The following is a 20,877-nucleotide window of genomic DNA, read 5'->3' as shown; positions in this document are numbered from 1 at the left end:
TTTGGGCCTTTTCTGGTGTGTGTGGATTATATGCTCAAACTTCCTTTTATGATATATCATTGACAATGAACTGGTAGAAGGAATCATTTTTAAATAAATGTTACATATTGCCATTACCTGCTGAAAATGAGAGTTGTCCATGATGCTGAGTCAATTGTGATGACCCCATTACCACAGTTTATTTAAGGACAAAGTTGTTAACACTGTTGCTCAGGCAACTCTTGATATGCTTCATAAAGTAAGAGAAAATTGAATTTCATTGCCGGAATACTCATATTCATCATAACTGAAATAATTCTCTTCATTTGTTGTCATTTGATCTTAATGTCTTTCATGAAAAATAAAGTACTATAAATGTTTAAAGTTTTCAAGCTATTTTGTAATTACCTTGTAAATGTTATTTTAGTTTATTGCAGTTAACATTCTTTATTTATTTAGAGTGGCATACCAGATGGCAATATAGCATGGACACCATCACTTAGTAGTAGTCCTCCTGCTAGTCCTAGAGATGGTGATCGGCCTATTACCCCAGCATTTCCTGTTCTTACTGCAACTCCTTATGTTAATCAAGGTAAATTCCTATTTAATGAAGACTATGTTATGAAATATTGTAAAAATATATCATTTGTAATTTTTTTAACTTTTTAAAATTTTAATTTATGAAGTCATATGATTTTTATTTTCATTCTGCTTGAATTTTTTTTTTTTTTTTTGTGTAAATCAACATACAGGATATTACGTAAGCCATTCTTAGGTGACTATAGTCATGGCTGTGAGTAGCATATGTGTGCATCTGAGGTGACTTGGATTTCTAGTTTCCATATACAACAATATTCAAATATACAAAGATTAATATTTTATTTCTGTTTAATTAATATTATTGAAATATAATGATCTACATCATGGCTAATCATCAGACCCATGCAATCCTTCAGTTTGTTTTGTGAATTTCATGAGCATATGCTTCCATTTCCCAAAATATGTGTTAATGCTTCTCTTCTCTTTAAAAAAAAAAACATAGGCCAGAAAATCACCTCAGAAATGCTTCCTATAAAGTGCTTACTAAATATTGCATGCAATTTTTCAGTTTATCTCATGACATTTAGCAAATAACTTTGTCAGAAGCAAATTCATTGAATTTTTTCTAATCTTAGTAACGTTAAAACATATTAAATTTAAATAAATTGTTTTGAATCTTATAGATTTACTTTTTGTATATGTCCAAATTGTTTGTTGACGTTCAACAAGTATGTAAATTAAACTTTGTATGTTTTACAACTAAATATCTGAGCATTAATGGTAAAAAGATTAGTGAAAACTGTAAGGGAAATAGAAAGCTGATATGTTTTCTTGTTTAAAATAACAGTTGCAATTGAGAATAGATTTTTGGCCCACTGCTATTGCTTTTTGATTTTTACCCTGATGATAATTTTGAATCAGAAGCATAAACTTTTTCACAAATTTATCATAGAAATTATCAAGTTTGAGAAATATAGAGTTTTAGTTATTTCCTTTGTGATTGTTATTATTCAGTTAAATGCATTCTTAGAATTTGTCTTTTGTGGTATTTCTGAAAGTAAACCTCCAGATATCTCGCCAAACTTATTTTGGAATTTGTATTTCTTTTGGAAAAAGGGAGACACCCAGGACTGCCACAAGTGGGTAGACGAGGTAAGCATCACCTATGGGTAGCAGTTCAGGAGGGTGGCAAAAAAATTTTGACATATACAAGTTGGACCTCTATTTAACAAACTTCTTTATAGAGAAATTTGATATTTAGGGACTTTTTTAAAATTCCTCTGGGTAATTACATTTATAATAGTTTCAGTAGAACAAAGAAAATTTCCATATAATGAACAGATTACGAGAGACTACTGGAAATGAATTGTTCACACCTATTGAGTCAATTAGTGCTGCTGCTAAGTACGAATTAAGAGCCAACTGGATTACCATTCTGCAACTTAGTGTTACTCTTTAAAACCTATCTAACTGCTTGTCCCACATTGCAGAACATTAATTTGCTTATCTGGATCTGTGTTTTATATTTATATTTTGCATTTATAAAATCTTCTCTTTCTTCAAAGTCTCTGCCCTCAGGCAGTTTCAGGGCTTCATTGACACCATGCTTCTCTGTCTTGTTCTATACTTTTAATTCCTGCATAATTTCCTCTTACCATCCAATCCATCATTCCAATTTTCCTTCTCCCAACAGTTCTTTTCCCACACATCTACCCCTCAATCTCTTTCCTCAGCATGCTTTCTCTTCTCAATAAATGTCCTATAAAGTTATTTTGTCTCCTTCTTAATTCTTTACAAACGTTCTCTCTTCTATTTTCCACAAAATCTCATTCTCACTCTGTCCACCCATTTCCCCCTTTCCATTCTCTTCCACACCCACATCTCGAAAGCTTCTAGGCATCTAATCTCCTCTTTCCCAGTGTCCATGTCTGAGAGCCATAATAGTACAACAGCCCATATTAATGTTTTCATCATTTGCTTAATTCCTCCTTGAAATTTCTCCTCAATAGTTCTTTTCTATTCATAAGTGCTTCTTTCCCATTGCAATTCTTGTTTTGATTTCTTTCAGGCTTTTCCCAATTTCTGTTATTATGCTTCCCAAGAATCTGTATCTGTCGACCTTTTCCAATATTATTCCATCTAATATTGTATTTATTTGCCTTCCTGGCCACTTTGAAATTAACATTACCTTGGTTTTATTGCTGTTAATCTTCATGCAGTTATTTACCCCTTTATTGTGCTGTTCAAGATGTCCAAGGAGCTCTATAGTTCTTTATTATTAGCTATCAATATCTCGTTATCTGCAAATCTTATTGTCTTTATCTTCCCCCCCTTACTGCCCTTCTTTGAACTCTTTCATCAGTGCTTCTGTGTATAAATCAGATAGTATGGGGGACATGGAACATCCTTGCATTGCACCTCTAACAATGGGAAATCATGGAATATTATCAAGAAAATAGAACAGAGCAAGCATTCCAAAAAATTCTTGATTTGGCTAATAATATGGCTACTGTCATCAGCATTGTCTCTTCGTTTCCAGAAGTAAGCACTGTAAGGAAAAGATTGAAAAGAAAATTAATTTTTTCTTTCAAATTATGGACACAACAATTTTCTCCTTAACTGAAAGGTTTAGAAATATGAAAGAACATGTAGAAATATTTTATAATATTTCTACATGTTCTACATAATTAAGTAACATTGATCATAATGAGTCTGATATTGATGGTTTAGCAGTATTTGAAGAACTAAGAGTACTTAAAATTTGTATTAAAGACAATATTACTCTGTTTGAAGTGTTACAATATATTTTTAAAACAATTTTACAGATACTTTTTAAAATGTAGCAGTTGCATTAAAAAATTTATGCAAATTAGGGGAACAAAGGGGTGCTCTTACCAAGAAAGGTTTAAGTTCTGCAAATTGCAACTTTTGGAGACTAGGCTCCTGCTAGGTGATCTGATTCAGGTGCATAAAGCCTTGAATGGGTTGAGAAGGCTCAATGTTGATGGGATTCTTCCTCTTGCTCAGATTACACACTTGCAAGAGCATAAATTCAAATTGAGGAAAGACAGTTGTAGACCAGATGTTTTGAAATTTGCATTTAGCCAGCGAGTGGTTGAATGTTGAACAAACTTCTGTTTTTGTGGAAGTTGATAGCTTAAATAAATTCAAGCAAGAACTGGACAAACTTTTGGAGTGGATGGGGAAGTGAATGGGAAATGGGTCTTTTTCTCTTTTTTTTTTGTCTGATGCTGTATAAGCTTGCTTTCTTGCATCATATGCCACTACTAATGCTAATGCCAATTTTTCTGACTTTAGACAAGTTTTCCAGTTTCAGTTGCCTCAGGTGAACGGAGTTTTTCAAAATTAAAATTAATGAAAAATTTACTGTCGACAATGTGTCAACAACCACTCCCTAATTTGGCAATAATTTCAATGTAAAATGATCATTTGGAACAAATAATCATAAATGAAATAATTAATAAATTCGTATCTCTTAACACAAGGAAACATAATTTGTATAATTTTTTTTAACATTATAATTTTCCTTTTATTTTATTATTGTGATAGAGTATGATTACTGTGATTTAGTATTTAAAGTTTATTTCCAGAATTTCAGAATGATTTTTATTTTTTTGTTTGTTGTTTCGTTATATTATATGTGAGATATGTTGTAATTCTTTTCTTTTTCCATAAATTAATAATAATTATTTACGTCTTATTTTATTTTTTAATCAAAATATTTTGGGGCGGAAAATTGGATTTCGCTTACTGGTGGCACATAGGGCCGCAGCAGCTCTGGAGACATCCCCTACCCTTTAGTGCTAAACTGTTTATCTCATGTTATATTTGTATACATGAGATAGAATGATCAATGACAACCAGCTTAAGCAAAAAAAGACAGGTTCCTAATGCTTGTGTGCTATGCCTTTCATTTAATGCACTACAACCCATTGCAGTGAAGATCTTAGTCTGTAGTCATGTGTAACAGTCTTTCCTTGTCTTGATCCAATAGATTGGCATGGTATAGATTTTTTGAAATTTTTCTGGTATTTCTATGTTCATTTTGTTTAGAGTAGTTCTGGATATTCCTCTTTCTGTAACTAGATGATCAGTTGCTGTGTGCCTCATTTTACTTTAATTCGGAGGTAGTAGCTGAATTGACATTCTACATATTTTGCATCAAGTTGTCCAGATATCTGTATGTTTATATCCTTGTTTTTTGTTTCTTAAGACTTTTTCAAATGTGCAATAGGCACCAAATATGAATATGGAAAAGTTCTTAAACTCACTTAAAATTTCATTCATACATTTTAATAGTGGCTGTCTGAAGCTATGTACCAAATATTTAAAAACATGATAAAAGATAAATGTAATAATTGTAGCACAGGACTAAGTATATTATTACTTAGTTTTGTTATTACATTAATTTTTATCATTTTTTTTTAAATATTTGGCACACAGCTTCAGATAGTCACTATTCTTTTCCTGAAATTATGATATAGGTGCAAACTATTTTTCTTTTGTCTTTAGATTCCCCACGTTTTACAACAGGCCTTCCACCTAAAAGTCCTCCAACTTCACGGTAAGTGAAAGATTTTTTATGCTTTTTTAAAAAAATATGATAAGTACTCTATATTCTGAGAAAGTAATTGTACTTTGCACATTTTTATCTTTACTGTCTGATTCATTATTGTCCCTCCAGTGACAATGACTTGGGCTTATGCTCACTTTAGAAATGACTGTGATTATTCATGATGCAAATCCATTTGTTAAAAACTCAAAGGCACTGTTGTGATTGGATTCGATCACAATCCTCTCACTTTTTTTAGATTCAGTACACTTTTTCAATTAGTGATCTTGTGTCAAATAGTGAATAAATGTATTGAATGTGACCAAGCAACCAAGCAGTGTATTGAAGGAAACTTCCAATTGAAAACATTCCTTTGTTCCTCTTATTACTTGGCTGTGTTGGTCTAACACAACATTTTGAGTAAAGAAGCAGGATAATATTTCAACTTTGTTTACTTCTTGATTGCTGCTTTAGGTCAGTGCAGTGCAGTAAGAAGATTATATTATATAATATACATAATGAAGTTATGTTTTCAGTCAGAAGTGTTTTTCTTCCATGCACACTGCTTGGCCATTTGTTTAGATTTGTATGCTACACAATGATGATGATGGATTCGCCTTCTTGGTGATGTTATTCAATCAAAAATGATAGTAACTTTAGTTTAGCCCTATGGTGCAAGGAAGCTGTAGACTTTTGTTGTGCCAGCCAAAAAAAAAAATAATAATAATAATTAAATTTAAAAAATAATAAAATAAATGCCTATTTGACTCCTTCCTTATATAGTTGTCCACCCAGCTGACCTTTGAATTTCCCTAAGCTGTCGGCCCCAACTATCCATAGAGGTAACTTTACAATTTGCTCTCTAAAGCAAAACTTTCTGCAATCCAGTCTAAACCTCTTCTCCTGTAATTTGAATATGGTCCCAAGTTCTAGTGGATAAATGTAGTCATTTTTAAAGCATGCATAAGCTGAAGCTTTGCTACTGTCACTAAAGGAACAATAGAATCTAGATATCTACGTAGTAAGGATAGACAAACATAATGCAGTGTAGCATTATTTCTCAAACTGTGCCTTCATTGAAATGGTAGCACCCTATTTCTTTACTAAATTACAGTATTTATATTTGCTGTTTAGATTTAATTGAAAAGCATTTCCACTTTTCCCATGTTTATGGACTTGATTTATTTATTTACAATTATTTAATTATTTAATTTTCTTGATTGTAAGGAATGTCTCATAAACTTAATGTATTTTTCCCCATTTAAAACGATTCCATTCACCTAAGTTTATTTTGGTTCATTGAATAACTAATGTTTTGACTATCTGCTTATCATTTGCTGTCATTCCACCATGTGTGTTATGCAGTCTCTCTCTCTCTCTCTCTTTGCAGTAATCCTAAAAATAGGACATAAGCTAACCAAATATGACTGAGCAGTTTTCTTGTGCATTATTGTCACCTTAAATGTAAAGTAATCTTTCCTTTTCATCCTTTTTTTTTTTTTTCTCTTTAAGTCCATATCTTGCATTCATCTTATCAGATAAGTGAAATAAAGTTGGTTGGTAATGTGGTGAATAATTTAATGGATTGAAAAGTTAATGATTTAAAATGGAGGTTAGAAGCAAATAGTGATGAGAAAAACAAAAGACTAGATTCAAATTGGAAAAGATTTAACAAGTGACTTCCTCAGTTTCCTAGTTTCCAGAAAAGAAACAATTATTAAGTATGTGTTATACAAAAAAACCTACCAGCAAAGGAAAGCTCTGGACTCCAGCTTCCACCTCTCATATCAGACTAAAGAAGATTTATAAGTTGTTTTACCAAATGAATATTTACAAAATGTGATAATAAGTCCCAGAAAAGCTGGGATTTATCATCACATATATCACACTATATAGCTTATTGCTACTATTCAAAGAAAATAATTATCCCACCCACATCATCAGAAGGTAATGGACAAAGACAATTTCAAATTTTCATAGCAGTAACACGAATAGGAGAAACAAGCCTCCAGCAACCAAGATTCTCTCTTATTTGGAAACATTCTTGGGAGCAAGAATCAGAAGAAATATAAGACCCATTTTTTCATATTTATCGTAGCTCCCTTTCTTCACTGGACAAATATCTTCTCAGGAACAATTATTTCTTTAAGAATAATGTGACCATCCCTTCCCTCCCTTCACAACATGCTGCTGTTTTTGTGTGAAAAACTGGAATCAATATCAATTTTTGATTACTAAGATATAGCAGATGTTTTTGTTTGGCAGTTTACCATATGGAATTGCCCAGTTCAAGTGCATGCTTATGTGTATATTTGGACAGTCTCAAGTGTAGTATTGAGTTATAGGTGCGAAAATTTATTGATCTCATAGGTGCATCTACTAGGGGGGGATGAGATTGAAGGTGTTATAGCTTCCACCCCCAGAAACAACATTTCATTTTACCTAATTTTATCTTGGTGTAATATATATATGGCTTTGATGCATAGGTGAATATGCCAATTTCTTGCTTGTAAGGAGGTGCATCCTTCTATAAAGTACATTATTTTATAACCTAAAAATTAAGCAGGAATTTTTGATGTCATCCTTTATTTTAACACTATAGTTTTTACAGTTATGAATAATACATTTTTTATATTGAAAACATATATTTTTAGATGTGGATACCAGCTGGCATACTTTATAAATAGGCACGCCTTCTGCTAACAGGACTAATGAAATTTTCTCACACATGAGCAAAAGTAAAAAAGAAAAGTAAACTGCAGGATTTTTTTACAGTTAAGATGCAGGCTTAATTTGTTCCATTAAAAGTTCTTGAAAAGTTTTATGTATGGTATATGTACTTCGAAAATTTGGTGAATCATATTTTCTTTTCACTTCATTTCCCCCATGGTTACTGGATAACAGAGCACTTGCTGTATATTGAAATATAAATTTATTTATTGTAATCAACTTCCCCCTCCCCCATGCTACTATTTTCATGCCAGAAACTGTAATCGTTACTAGTTTACAATGTGCTAATTTACAAATCAACACTGTAAAGTTTACAAAGTGCTGTAATCATAGTTTACAAAATGTGTAATCATTGCTAATTTAAAATGTGCTGATCGGTGAAATGTGACTGCACATATGTCACCAATCAGCACTTTGTTATGAACACTGCTTACATGGTGGATTATTCCCTTTGCTCAACATTTGGTGACTGCACATTTGAAAAAAAAAAAAAAAAGTTCTGTGAGAGACAGATTCTGTTCAACAGTACTAATAAGCTCTGGGCACTTTATTGTTTGGCTTCAGGCCTTGTTGATGACACATATTTCAAAAATTTGGAAGTTTATTTAAATTTAAGGAGGAATTGGATAAATACATGAAAGGAAAAGGTAACTGAAGTCAGTGAAAGTGACATTTATTATTTTATTTTAATTCTTAATTGAGTATACAGGCATACCTCGAATAACGAATAGGATGCGTTCCACGAAATTACTTCGTTAAGCGAAACTTCGTTTTCAGAGGTAAAAATACTATGGCCAGAATAGGGATACGTTCCTACGTAAAGAAAATGAAAAGCTTTTTTTTCGAACAAAGAAAAGTTTTATTAAATAAACAGTCAACTTACATACAAATTGAAATCACATTTTAAAATATGAGTCTAAAGTTGTTTTGTTTATGTTCTTTTTCTCTTTCATTTAACAATTGCCTATACGAAGTTATTGCATTTAACATTGATCGCTTAACAATAACACTTCTTCCTAAATCAGGATCATTTTCACTAAAAAAATTTAAAACATTTTCAATGTCATTTAAGCACCTTTTTAAATCTTTGATTGTTAACGTTTTCGGCAGGAACTTCTTTAACTTCGTCTTCATTATCTTTGTCTTCGTTGCTAACAAGGTTTTCTAAATCTTCCACTGAAAAACCATCATTTTCTGCATTCAATAAATTTCTAACATCCTCTTCATCGACATTTTCGAAACCTATTGATTGAGCCATCTGGATAACTTCATTTCTAATTTCTTGGATGTTATTTTCTTCTTCTAGTACAACTTCTGGCCATATTTTGCACCAAACTCCATTTAAGCATTTCTTAGTGACTTCTTTCCAAGAACTATCAACGTTTTCAATTGCGTTTTTAATGGTGTAGTTTTTCCAAAACGTTTTAACTGTCATTTCCTCTTTATCCTCTAGTTCAGTTAAACTGCTTAATGTTCGACGCAGATAATAAGCTTTAAATGATGCTATTACTCCCTGATCCAATGGTTGAATCAGGGAAGTTGTGTTTGCTGGAAGAAACACAACTTTGACAGGAATGCATGTGGAAAACGTGTTAAGATCAGTAGGATGTCCCGGAGCATTGTCTAACAACAAAAGAGCATTTTCTTCAAAGTTGTTTTTTTTCTACAATACCGTTTTACTTCAGGACAAAAGTGGTTAACAAACCAATCAGTAAATAACTCCTTGGTAACCCACGCTTTTCTATTTGCTTTCCATATTACAGGTAAATTCATTTTTATGTTACCTTTTAACGCCCTCGGATTTTCTGAATGGTAAACTAATAACAATTTTAATTTATAATCGCCAGAGGCATTTGATCCAAAGAGTAACGTTAAACGGTCTTTGGCTGCTTTGAACCCAGCAGCTGATTTTTCTTCAATAGAAATGTAGCTTTTTGTTGGTAGGCGTTTCCAGAACAAACCGCTTTCGTCAACATTGAACACCAAATTTGGAAAACTTTCACGTTCAATTATTTCCTTTAGTTTTTCTGGAAACTTATTTGCAGCTTCTCCTGTTAATTTTACACTATGAATCCTGGCCCGTTTTTTAAATTTCTCGAACCAACCACGAGAAGCCCCAAAGGTTTCCGTAATTTCTTCAGTTTGTTTAGATTTCAGGTGATTAAACTGGAATATTTTTTTAATGTTAAATGGGGCTTGAAATTGCCGACTTCGTTATATCGAAGCTTCGTTATCAGAGGTAACGTTAACCGAGGTATGCCTGTATTTTTATTTTTTTTTGGCTGGTATTACATAAGTGTGCTTCCTTACATCTTTTGCCAGTACCAATATATATTTATAAATGCCAAATTTCATTATATTGGCTTTAGCTGGCATAATATATATATACTGTATATAATATATTATGTATATAATACATAATATATATATAAATTTGTCATCATATTTTTAATCAAATTGTATATATTTGAATTTATAACAAATTATATCTATAAAATTACTCAAGAGGATCAGTAAATACCTAGGATCAACTATTCCATTAAATTGAGTCACATGACCTCTTTCTCTGAAATTTTGCTAAGTTAGTGTACCAACAATCATGAATTTAATGAAAAAAATGAAAGTTTTGTTTATTCACTTTGAAATTGCATTGAATAATCCATACTCAACAGCTTATTTTTTCTTACTGTCTAATCCCTGTCTGTTACTTGAATTGTCTCTGTCTTCCCTTTTCTATACATGCCTTCAGCCGCTTCCACCCAGCACACACTTACCATTCTTCTCCAGAAAGTAGTCCTCAACTACAGAGGTGGTCTTCTGGATCATTGCTAAGCTGGAGGTAGGTTTGATTGACCTGCATGTTTAAAAACGAGCATCTTGGTTTCATTTTCATTTTTTCCTTTTTCTTTGCATTGTTGCATGCAAAATAAGCAGTTTTCTCTGTGATAATATTTTATAAAAATCAAGAATTGCATTGTTGCATGCAAGATAAGCAGTTTTCTCTGTGATAATATTTTATAAAAATCAAGAATTCCCTTAATTGTTGTTTGTAGTTTCAGTGACTAAAATCTAATTTTTTATTTACAAAGGAGTCTTATTCAGCCAATTTTCAGTTATTCTTCTTCACTAGCTCTTTACTGTTATCATGGCCAAAGAAAATACTAATTACTATTAACAATATTTTCTTTTAAGTATGTGTTTTATTAAATTTATAGTTCCAAAATATATTACAGCTTTTTTTATACATATAAAGATATGAAAAACTATATTCTTCAATATTAGTGGGTAGTGTGAATCTGAATATATATTTTTTAAATCACTGCATATCATATTTAGTTTGCTTACTAAATATGATATTTTGAGAAAATGAGGTTTGATAGTTACACAAAAGATTCTATAAGTAGACAGTATAAATGCCAGTGCCAGGATTATCACTTTGTTTGCTTGCCTAAAATCAAGCATATAATCTACATCTCTGTGGCTGGACTATGTATGTCTTGGTGCTTAATCACCAGAATGTGAAGCATCTCTGATAGGCTGCTTAGTAAGCAGTAAAAATGTTAAGATATCATCAGCAGTTAACAAGTATAAAGTTCCTGCATATATGCAAGTTAGAGTTAACCTCTGGGCTAATAAGGCTGTAGCCATATTAGTCTAAGAGTTGATCCTAATGGCTCTCATTAGGATCAACATTACATTAGGATCAAATTATTGACATAATTTGTCAAATGTAGTAGCAATGCTTGCTATTATGCATACAAGGTGTGATCAAAAAAGTTTGGAGAGTAACTTTTTATCTTGAAATTGCAGCATCATAGTGAGTTGCAACTTGTTTGTAGCTCATCTAGACATAGTCGAACACTATACATTCACCTATTTCTGCAGTCTGTATGAATTATTGTGTGTTTCATTGCATTTTAAAATGAGTGATTTTACTGAGTACCAAATTTGCATCAAAATTTTGTTTCAAGTTAGGGAAGAAACCCATAAAACATTAAAAATGACTTTTGAAAAAGATACCGCTTTGCTTGAGGGCTTTTCAATGGTCTGTAAAGTTTAAAGAAGGCTGCTTGCCTGTTTAAGATGATCCTCACACTAGCTACTCTTCAACTTCAGAAACAAATGATTCAATCTCATGATCAGAAGTGATGGACATTTAACTATCCTCGAAGTCACAGGTGAAATTAGTACTTCTTATGGGAGAAATCGGTCAATTTTGTCACAAAATTTGTGAATGTGTCAGCAATGTTTTCCCCCACATCCTCACTAATGATCATAGAGAGCAGCAAATTCTCATATATCAAAACCATCATCAACATGCTGTTGCTGCTGACCCACACTTTGTTTCTTCCATCATTACCAATAACAAATTTTGAAATAGACTTTTCAGAAATAGACTTTTGGGACATATGTTTATAGAAACTTCTTTTTTTATTTTTAGTTGTAGAATATGCTTATACATATGTTTTGTGTGATTTTTAAACACCCTGTGTATTAAGGTAATAGGTCCATTAACTTAGATCCCCTTTCCAATAATATTAATCTACAACAGTGTTTGTATATGGGTGTTAGCTAGATAAGTATGCAACATATCATCATGGTCTCTGTGATAAAAATCAAACATTCTCTAGTAATATTTTGCATTTTTTATTGATTTTGGATGACCAGTCATTAATCTATTAATCTATTTTGTGGAGGCTCTTTCCACTCAGCCTATTTCTTTCAGCCCACACTTAAAGCTAATTAACTACTGTTTAATAATTTAACTATTTTTGGTCCCACCAATTCTCCATATAATATAAACAGCTGGATGAAAGGATGCACATAAAAGGATTTATTCCACTGCAGTTGCAGTTAGCAGTAACACATAAATTTCAGGAAATTATAAACAACAAAGAGAACTGCTTAGTTACAAAGGTCTGGGTGAATTCTAGAAATAATAACGATCATAACATTATTAAATAAACATAATTAATTAAATGAACAGATATTTCATAGGATAATAGGGGAGATAAAACTGTTCTGCTTTACCAGTGTAGAACTTATATGAAGATTACAGAACGAAACTCCAAGCTGAATGTGAAAAAGAAATTTTAAAGAGGTACTGCAAACTAACAGTAAGAGAGACATTTCTAAAATAAACAGACGTGTTTTTAGATCTTTTATGTTATTCTACTCTTTAAGGACTGAAAGCCATTCTCTTAATCACCACCTAATAGGATGGTCAAACTACATGTGTAATATAATTAGCACATTCAAAATTATTAAATATCAGAACTGTGAGGTATAAAGGCTGAATTTGAAAAATATTCAAACTTAGGTTGTAATATGTATTAAGTAAAATGAATAGCTTGTAAATATGATTGACAACATGGAGGTAATGCAAATCTATAACTGTAGTAAAAAAAAAAATTATAATTTCAAAGCTTTTTGGCAATTAATGCTATTTATCTTCAGCATGTGTTGGTACTTTTGTGTTTGTATCCAAGGATTGTGAGGCACTGCTTTGGAATGATGTCCTCCAAGAAAGAGGGAGCACGTCATTCTTCCAAAATCATCTGCTTATATGTTTTTGATATTCAGATGTGTACATGTGTTTACAGCCTGCCATTCGCATTTTAAGCAGAATTGTCATCCTACCCATCAGTTACTTTGTGACTGGTGTAAATTAATTCTATCTCTCTTTTTTTTTTTCCTTTAGCAAAGAACGAAGCCCTTCTCCCAGTGTTCCAACCTTGCATCAAGGTTCATTATCTCAGTCTGTAGGACCTCATATGACAAATGGGCAGTGTTCTCCAACTATTTATTATGGTCAGTCACAGAGATCCAGTTTGCTGTCTCTATCAGGTATTAAAAAGAAAATGTTAAATCCTTTTGAAGTAATGTATCTTTTATTTACAATCTAATTTTGCTTAATGAATACAAATCTTAAACTTAAACTTGTATCACAAATACATGAATAGCTTGTTACTTATTATAATTTCAGAACCAGTTGATGTCATTCACCATCATCCGCTCTTTGTGAAGGATATATCTAAGTTCTGGTACAAGCCCAACATCACAAGAGAAGAGGGTATGTAAAATAATTTAAAGTAAAATATAAATATATTTGACTTACAAAAATGCCAGATATATATAGTTAGCTTCAGAATATCTTAAAAGAATATGATGTTCATTTTTAGTAAAAGACATTTAGAACAGGAATTTCTAAATCTTTCTTTAAGGGAAGCTGCTGTAGATAAGACATCACACTGAGTGATATAATGAGAATTGTATTCATTCCTTTGATGGAAATATTCTTCTTAGTGTTCCATATCCATAAAAATTAGTGAATTCATGTCTACATGAACAAAATAGGTACTTTTGGTATATTCTGTTGAGGGTTTAAATTCTATATTTATTTTTAATAAAATTTTGCCATTTTACAAACTGTGTTGCATTTTTATTAGATATCCCTGAATTTCACGCCACGATCTTGTCAGAAACTTTATTCTCAACCTTGCCATTATGAAATTTTACTATATTTCGGAAAACCTGCCTTTTTCCTTTATGAATGTAAACCTCCTGCTACAACATACTCCTACATCATGTTTGATGACTGGCTTGTTATTATTAGCTATATGGTGCAAGGAAGCCTGTGGCTTATGCTGCACCGGCCAAAAAAAAAAAAAAAAATTCCGAATTACCCTCGAGAGAGAGAGAGAGAGAGAGAGAGAGAGAGAGAGAGAGAGAGAGAGAGAGAGAGAGAGAGAGTCATAAATAGAAGGAAATCACCAAGAAAGAGAAGAATGATGATATCCACTCAGGACCCTGGGTGTGCCACGCCCATACTCACCAGATGTGAGCCCCTGGGACTTCAAAGCTGTGTAGTCAATAGCATTAATATTAGCATTAGTAGAGGCATACGATGCAAGAAAGCAAGCTTATGAAGCATCAGCCAAAAAAAAAAAAAAAAAAAACCTCGCTCCCATTTCACCCCTCCATTCATTCCAAATACCTGTCCAGTTCAGCCTTAAATTTATTTAGGCTATCAACTTCCACAACAAGGGATGGAAGTCTGTTCCACAATCAACTACCCGCTGGCTAAAAGCAGACTTCTGCACATCAATCCTACAACTGTCCTTCCTCAATTTGAATTTATACCCTCTCAGGTGATTATTCTGAGCAAGAGGAAGAATCCCATCAGCATTGAGCATGCTCAACCCATTCAAAGCTTTATACACCTCAATCAGATAACCTCGCAGGTGCCTAGTCTCCAGACACTACTGTGATCTGCAAAACTTAAGCCCTCCTTCATAAGAGCAACCCTTCATTCCATTCACTAATCTTGTTGCCCTTCTCTGCACTCGTTCCAACAGCTCTACATCCTTCTTAAAATGAGGCCTCCAGACCTGTATACAGCACTCAAAGTGTGGCCTGACCATTGCCTTATACAAGGGGATAATCACCTCCTTATCCTTGCTAGAAAAATTCCCATATATCATTGACAAGACACCATGAGCTACTCTTGCAGACCGTCTGCACTGCTCAGAAAACTTCATATCTGCCTACACAATTACCCCCAGGTCCTTTTCATTCTCTACCACTGTCAGTGTAGTGCCACACAGTTGATATGTTACTCTGGGGTTACTGCTTCCCACATGTAGTACTTTACATTTGTCAATGTTAAACTTCATTTGCCACCTCTCAGCCCATCTGCTCAACTTTTCTAGATCCTGTTGCAGCAGCATATTGTCATTAGTGTCATTAATAACCCTGCCAACCTTCATATCGTGTGCAAACTTGGACATTAAGCCTGATATACCAACATCAATATCATTTATAAATACAGAAAACAACAATGCACCCAACACTGAACCCTGAGGGACTCTACTAATAACATTAGTCCACGAAAAGCAGTGTCCATTGATTACCACTCTCTTGTCTAAATAGTTAATTAAAGTAATATGTGTTATCATAATTGCAGTGAAATGGTAATTCATAAAATCAGTCTTTCTAAAATGCAGCTCTGTAGAACTAAGGTGACGTTCTGAACAAGGTTAAGTTGTGGTTAAGTTGTGGTTAAGGTTAAGTTGTGTGGTTATTGAAACTTACTTGTATTTGCAAAATTTTTAGCATTAATTATGTTTAAAACTTGAAAAACATTTTAAAATGACAAATCAAAATGAATATTGTACACACTGTAATCTTGTATGTTGTATGCATTTTTACATGTTCGTTGGCGCCTCCATAGCCAGGTGGGCAGGAGCAGCAGTGCGTAGCACACGCTTCTTGATTAAACTGGGGTTCGAGCCGGTGACCACCAAATACGGAGGATGCGGAAAGGTCAAGGAATGACCACCGCATATGCCCAGAGCAATATGGCCTTAGTTGCTAATGCTCCTGAAAACCAGGCACCTCCGTAGCCAGGTGGGAAGGAGCAGCAGTGCATAGCACACGCTTCTTGATTGGACCGGGGTTCGAGCCCATCACCACCAAATACGGAGGATGCGGAAAGGTCAGGGAATGACCACCGCATATCCCGGAGCAATATGGCCTTAGTTGCTAACGCTCCTAAAAACCAAAACAACAACAACAGCTCCTGAAAACCAAAAATAACATAATAATAACATGTTCATTATATTATGGTAAAGCCAGTACTGAAATCAGAAGAGGAGTGATACAATTGAAACAAACTAATTTAAAAATTTTTACAAGTTCAGAATATTTTCTGAACCTTTAAAAAATTTTAATTTTGTTTGCCTCAATTATATTTAAAGTGTAATAAAAAAAAACAACTTAATTTTACCTTATTAAAAGGATTGCTTTATACACAGAAGTTCAATTAAATGTTCTAATCTTATTTTATTTTTTTGTATACTTAATTTAGCTATCATCATGCTCAAAGATAAGCCTCCTGGTTCATTTCTAGTAAGAGATAGTAACTCATTCCCTGGTGCCTTTGGCCTTGCTCTGAAAGTGGCCACTCCTCCTCCTAATGTCCAAACTAAATCAGGTATTTATAAATGATCCACTTGAAATAAAGTAGAGGAGTTTTTAAATTATTTATCAATATTGATTATATTAATAATTTCCATTTTTATGTGGTGAATGATTTGAGTACATGCTTAGTCATTTCCTCACTGAGTTATTTCAGGCAAACTAGGTCCATACCCATCTTCATAAATCTCATATCTCTAACTGCTTGTCTGCTATTAGCCACATCTTTTGGTTTCTAATCAATTAATATGATATGTGCTTTCTTTTATTTCATTTTATATTCCAGGTAACCATACAGTGGGAGGAGTTCATTTTAAAATATTAGATATAAGCACTTCATGGTGTGTATATACAGAATGGGCCATTTATGTCTGACACTTTTATTTCCATAATAAAACCATTCATATAGATTATATTTAAATTAAGAATGTTAATAATCTTGCATTTCTCATTCCTTGTTTGGTGAGTGTGATTCTGCATACATCCCATAATGTTTCATAATTAAAAAATAATTTTAACCTCGGGGTTTTGATTCCCTCAATCTTATCATCAGCTGTTGTTTTACATTCCATAATCACAGATCTTTGGTTCTCTCTTTTGAAAATTTGATATCAGTTTCCATTTTCATTCAGTTTAATTATTTGATTTGTGATTTTAAACAGTGTAATACATGTTTGTGAGTATTAATTATATTAAAATTTTAATATTTAATTGTTTTTTTAATTCAATATTTTCCCACGACTTGTGGCTAATGTATTTTGAATTTTAGCTGTTTCATAAATGCGTTGTTAGTAAGGTATGCTCACTACTTCAATGTTGTTTTATGTTTTAGAATTTTTTTCCAGTCGTGAGAGGTAGTCTAGTGATGAAGTCATTTCAACCAAATATTAAAGAGTTGAAATGAAAATGAAAATTAAACAAATATTTAGAAATTTGGAAAATAATCTTGCATACATTTTACAGGTTACTTCTTTGGAATATTTTCTTGAACATCTTTGAACAGTGATATGCTGTAGAGTATATTTTTATTTAAAGGACTTTGGTAATCTTAATTTCAGGTTAAGTCTAACTATTACAGTATGAGTATTAATTAAGAAATCAGGGCTTTTAAGGGAAATTAGAACTATTTATTTATAACTATAGCTTAATGGTGTAAAGTCATTTTTCATGTATGCAGAGTAAAAGCCCACTGATCGATCGATCCATCCATCCACCCACCCACCCACCCATTTTATAAATTACCCTCATTAAATGCAATTTACAATGTATTTTGAAGTTACTACTATTCCCTGACTCAATATAAAATTTTATATGCATTTTAATATAGATAATTTGAAATACATCTAAAGTGATTTTCAAAGTTTGAATTGGGCCATGTGTGAATAACTTATCTAACTCAAAAAAGTATGATGAAACTAACTGCAATTAAATGCTGTCATAAAACTGAATGGAACTATAACGAAAATTTGTTATTGTACAGTATATATGGTGCCTCCGTAGCCAGGTGGGAAGGAGCAGCAGTGCGTAGCACACTCTTCTTGATTAGACCGGGGTTCGAGCCTGTCACCACCAAATACGGAGGATGCAGAAAGGTCAGAGGAATGACCACTGCATATCCTCGGAGCAATATGGCCTTAGTTGCTAATGCTCCTAAAAACCAAATAATAACATAACAAACAGAAAGGTCAGGGAATGACCACCGCATATCCTGGAGCAATATGGCCTTAGTTGCTAATGCTCCTAAAAACCAAATAACAACAAACAGTATATATATCACCTGTTGTTGTTGTTTGTTGTTGTTTTGGTTTTTAGGAGCATTAGCAACTAAGGCCATATTGCTCCGGGATATGTGGTCGTCATTCCCTGACCTTTCCGCATCCTCAGTATTTGGTGGTGATGGGCTCGAACCCCAGTCTAATCAGGTAGCGTGTGCTACGCACTGCTGCTCCTTCCCACCTGGCAATGGAGCCAATATATATCACCTCTAAATTTTACATTTCTATCCACTTCCTCTACCTGTAAGTTGTGCTTGGGTGCACACATAATTATTCACACCACTAAAACCAAAAAAACACTGATCTCTATCAATATAAAATGCATACTTTGACACTGTAGATACTGTACATCTTCCTTTAATTCAAGGCATTCACACTTGTTTAATACGAGAGAGAGAGAGAGAGAGAGAGAGAGAGAGAATAACAGTGAATGTGAAAAAATATTCAGAGAAAAAACACTTTCATGATGGAGATAAAAAAATTAACTTTGAGATACATGAAATATTTCTCACTTTCTTATATGTATTAACAAAGATCACTGAATTTAATTTTTGCCACCATAATAGTCATGCAGCTCAATGTATAAAAGCTGTGCATTAAAACCGGATCTACAGCTACGAGTTGTGGCAATAAGATTCCCAGGCTGGTGCTGTTGTGATCATGAGTTTGAAAATAAATGGAAATGGTATGCTATAGTTCAAACTTCCTCCAACAGATGGTGATATAGAGATTGTTCAGTAGGCTGACAGGTTTCAGGGAACATTAATGCTACTAACAGTTTCATCAGTAGCATTAATGTTCCATCACAATTTTTGTAATGATGCAGTGAACAAATGTAAAATTTTGCTTTAAACAGGGAAAATATATAAAATCTACAACAGAAATGTATGAAATGTTAAAAACTATTTATGGTGGTGAAATGTTAAGCCGTACCAATGTGTTTGAATGGTATAAGCAGTTCAAAGACAGACATGAGAATGTTCACAATGACTTAAAAAGTGGGTCATTGCAAACATCCTCCATCAACCTCTCAGAATGAGGACAGAGTTGCAAAAGTCTGGGAAATTGTGGTAAGTGAACATTGACACTCAGAATGATGGCTGATGAGTTGGATATGAATAAGGAGATAATTCATAAAATTCTGCACAAAGATTTAGGAAAAAGGAGGGTTTATGCAAAATTTGTGCCACAATGTGAAGTGTCATCATGTGAAGACTTTATCCAGACTTGTCAAGACAATCCTAATTTCCTCGATTGTATTGTCACTCAAGATGAATGTTGAGTGTTTCAGTATGATCCAGAGATGAAGTGTCAGCACATGCACTGGACTTCAAAATCATTACAAAGGCCAAAAAAGTTTCATTTACAGAAGTCCCGGATCGAGATGATGCTGATCATGTTTTTCAACAAACAGGGTATGATTCACAAGGAATTTTTACCTGAAGGGGAGCGAATCAATGCTGTGATTTATGTATTGGTGCTTCAAAGACTATTGCAGTGCATTTCCCAGGTGAGACCACAATCTAAAAAGAAAGGCAGCTGGTTCTTGTTGTATGATAGTGCTCCCACCCATTCTGCACTTGTTGTGAAGCCATTTCTGATGAAACATGGCATTATATTGATCAATCGTCTGCCCTACTCCCTATCTAGCACTAGCAGACTTTTTTTCCCTTTCACAAGGTGAAAAACTGTCCTCAAAAGAAATATTTCAGGATGTTGAGGACATAAAGAAAAATGTAATCACCGAATTGAAGATCATCTCTTTGGATGTCTTTGCTGACTCATTTCAGAAACTTGAGAATGGCGTAATAAGTGCATTCAGTTGACCAGTGATTACTTTGAAAAAAAAAAAAAAAGCATTTTTGAGCTTCTTCACCTTGTGTTCTTTATATTGTCACACCTTGTATGCTATTTATTATGTACAAATGTATAATTATACTTACCTGCTAAAGGAGAATATTAATATTTTATGATTTATTACTGTTTAATAATTGTAATCCATGTAAAAAGGTGACATTCCTCTCTTTTTGCACTTGTGAATAGCTTGTGAATTTGTTATTTACAATCTATCATTTACTCAGTAAACTTCATAACGTATTGTGACCTGCTCTTGCAAATTGCAGCTATGTAAGCTGGTCATGAGGCACTTTCATGAACCGACAACCAGTTTGACTTACATAAATGGCTGAGCGTGAAGAGATAGTTTATAATTTAATAAACTCTCTCTTCTCTTTCAGAGAGATAATTTAATTCCAAACACCAAAGTAAAATTGTGAAATTTTACCTCGTTTGTGTGAAATT

The 20,877-nt window shown here is 33.1% G+C and overlaps 1 protein-coding gene across 12 annotated transcripts in view; it reads left to right on the top strand.

The window, feature by feature from the left end:
• LOC150075865 (tensin-1-like) overlaps window positions 1-20,877 on the top strand; it is a 405,993-nt gene that overhangs the window by 349,637 nt on the left and 35,479 nt on the right. For 11 of the 12 annotated variants that reach the window (XM_090388058.1, XM_090388057.1, XM_090388066.1 and 8 more), the window contains 6 exons: window positions 439-571; window positions 5,053-5,104; window positions 10,572-10,661; window positions 13,524-13,669; window positions 13,809-13,895; window positions 16,692-16,817. In XM_090388058.1, coding sequence (XP_090244184.1) covers window positions 439-571; window positions 5,053-5,104; window positions 10,572-10,661; window positions 13,524-13,669; window positions 13,809-13,895; window positions 16,692-16,817 — 634 coding nt within the window. The remainder of the gene's footprint in view (window positions 1-438; window positions 572-5,052; window positions 5,105-10,571; window positions 10,662-13,523; window positions 13,670-13,808; window positions 13,896-16,691; window positions 16,818-20,877) is intronic. The other variant, XM_090388061.1, reaches the window with a different exon arrangement.

Source organism: Mastigoproctus giganteus, chromosome 13, assembly GCF_048544385.1.
Source record: "Mastigoproctus giganteus isolate SK-2022 chromosome 13, ASM4854438v1, whole genome shotgun sequence".
In the NCBI taxonomy this organism is placed as follows: domain Eukaryota; kingdom Metazoa; phylum Arthropoda; class Arachnida; order Uropygi; family Thelyphonidae; genus Mastigoproctus; species Mastigoproctus giganteus.
This window is presented reverse-complemented; position numbering and strand designations above follow the sequence as displayed.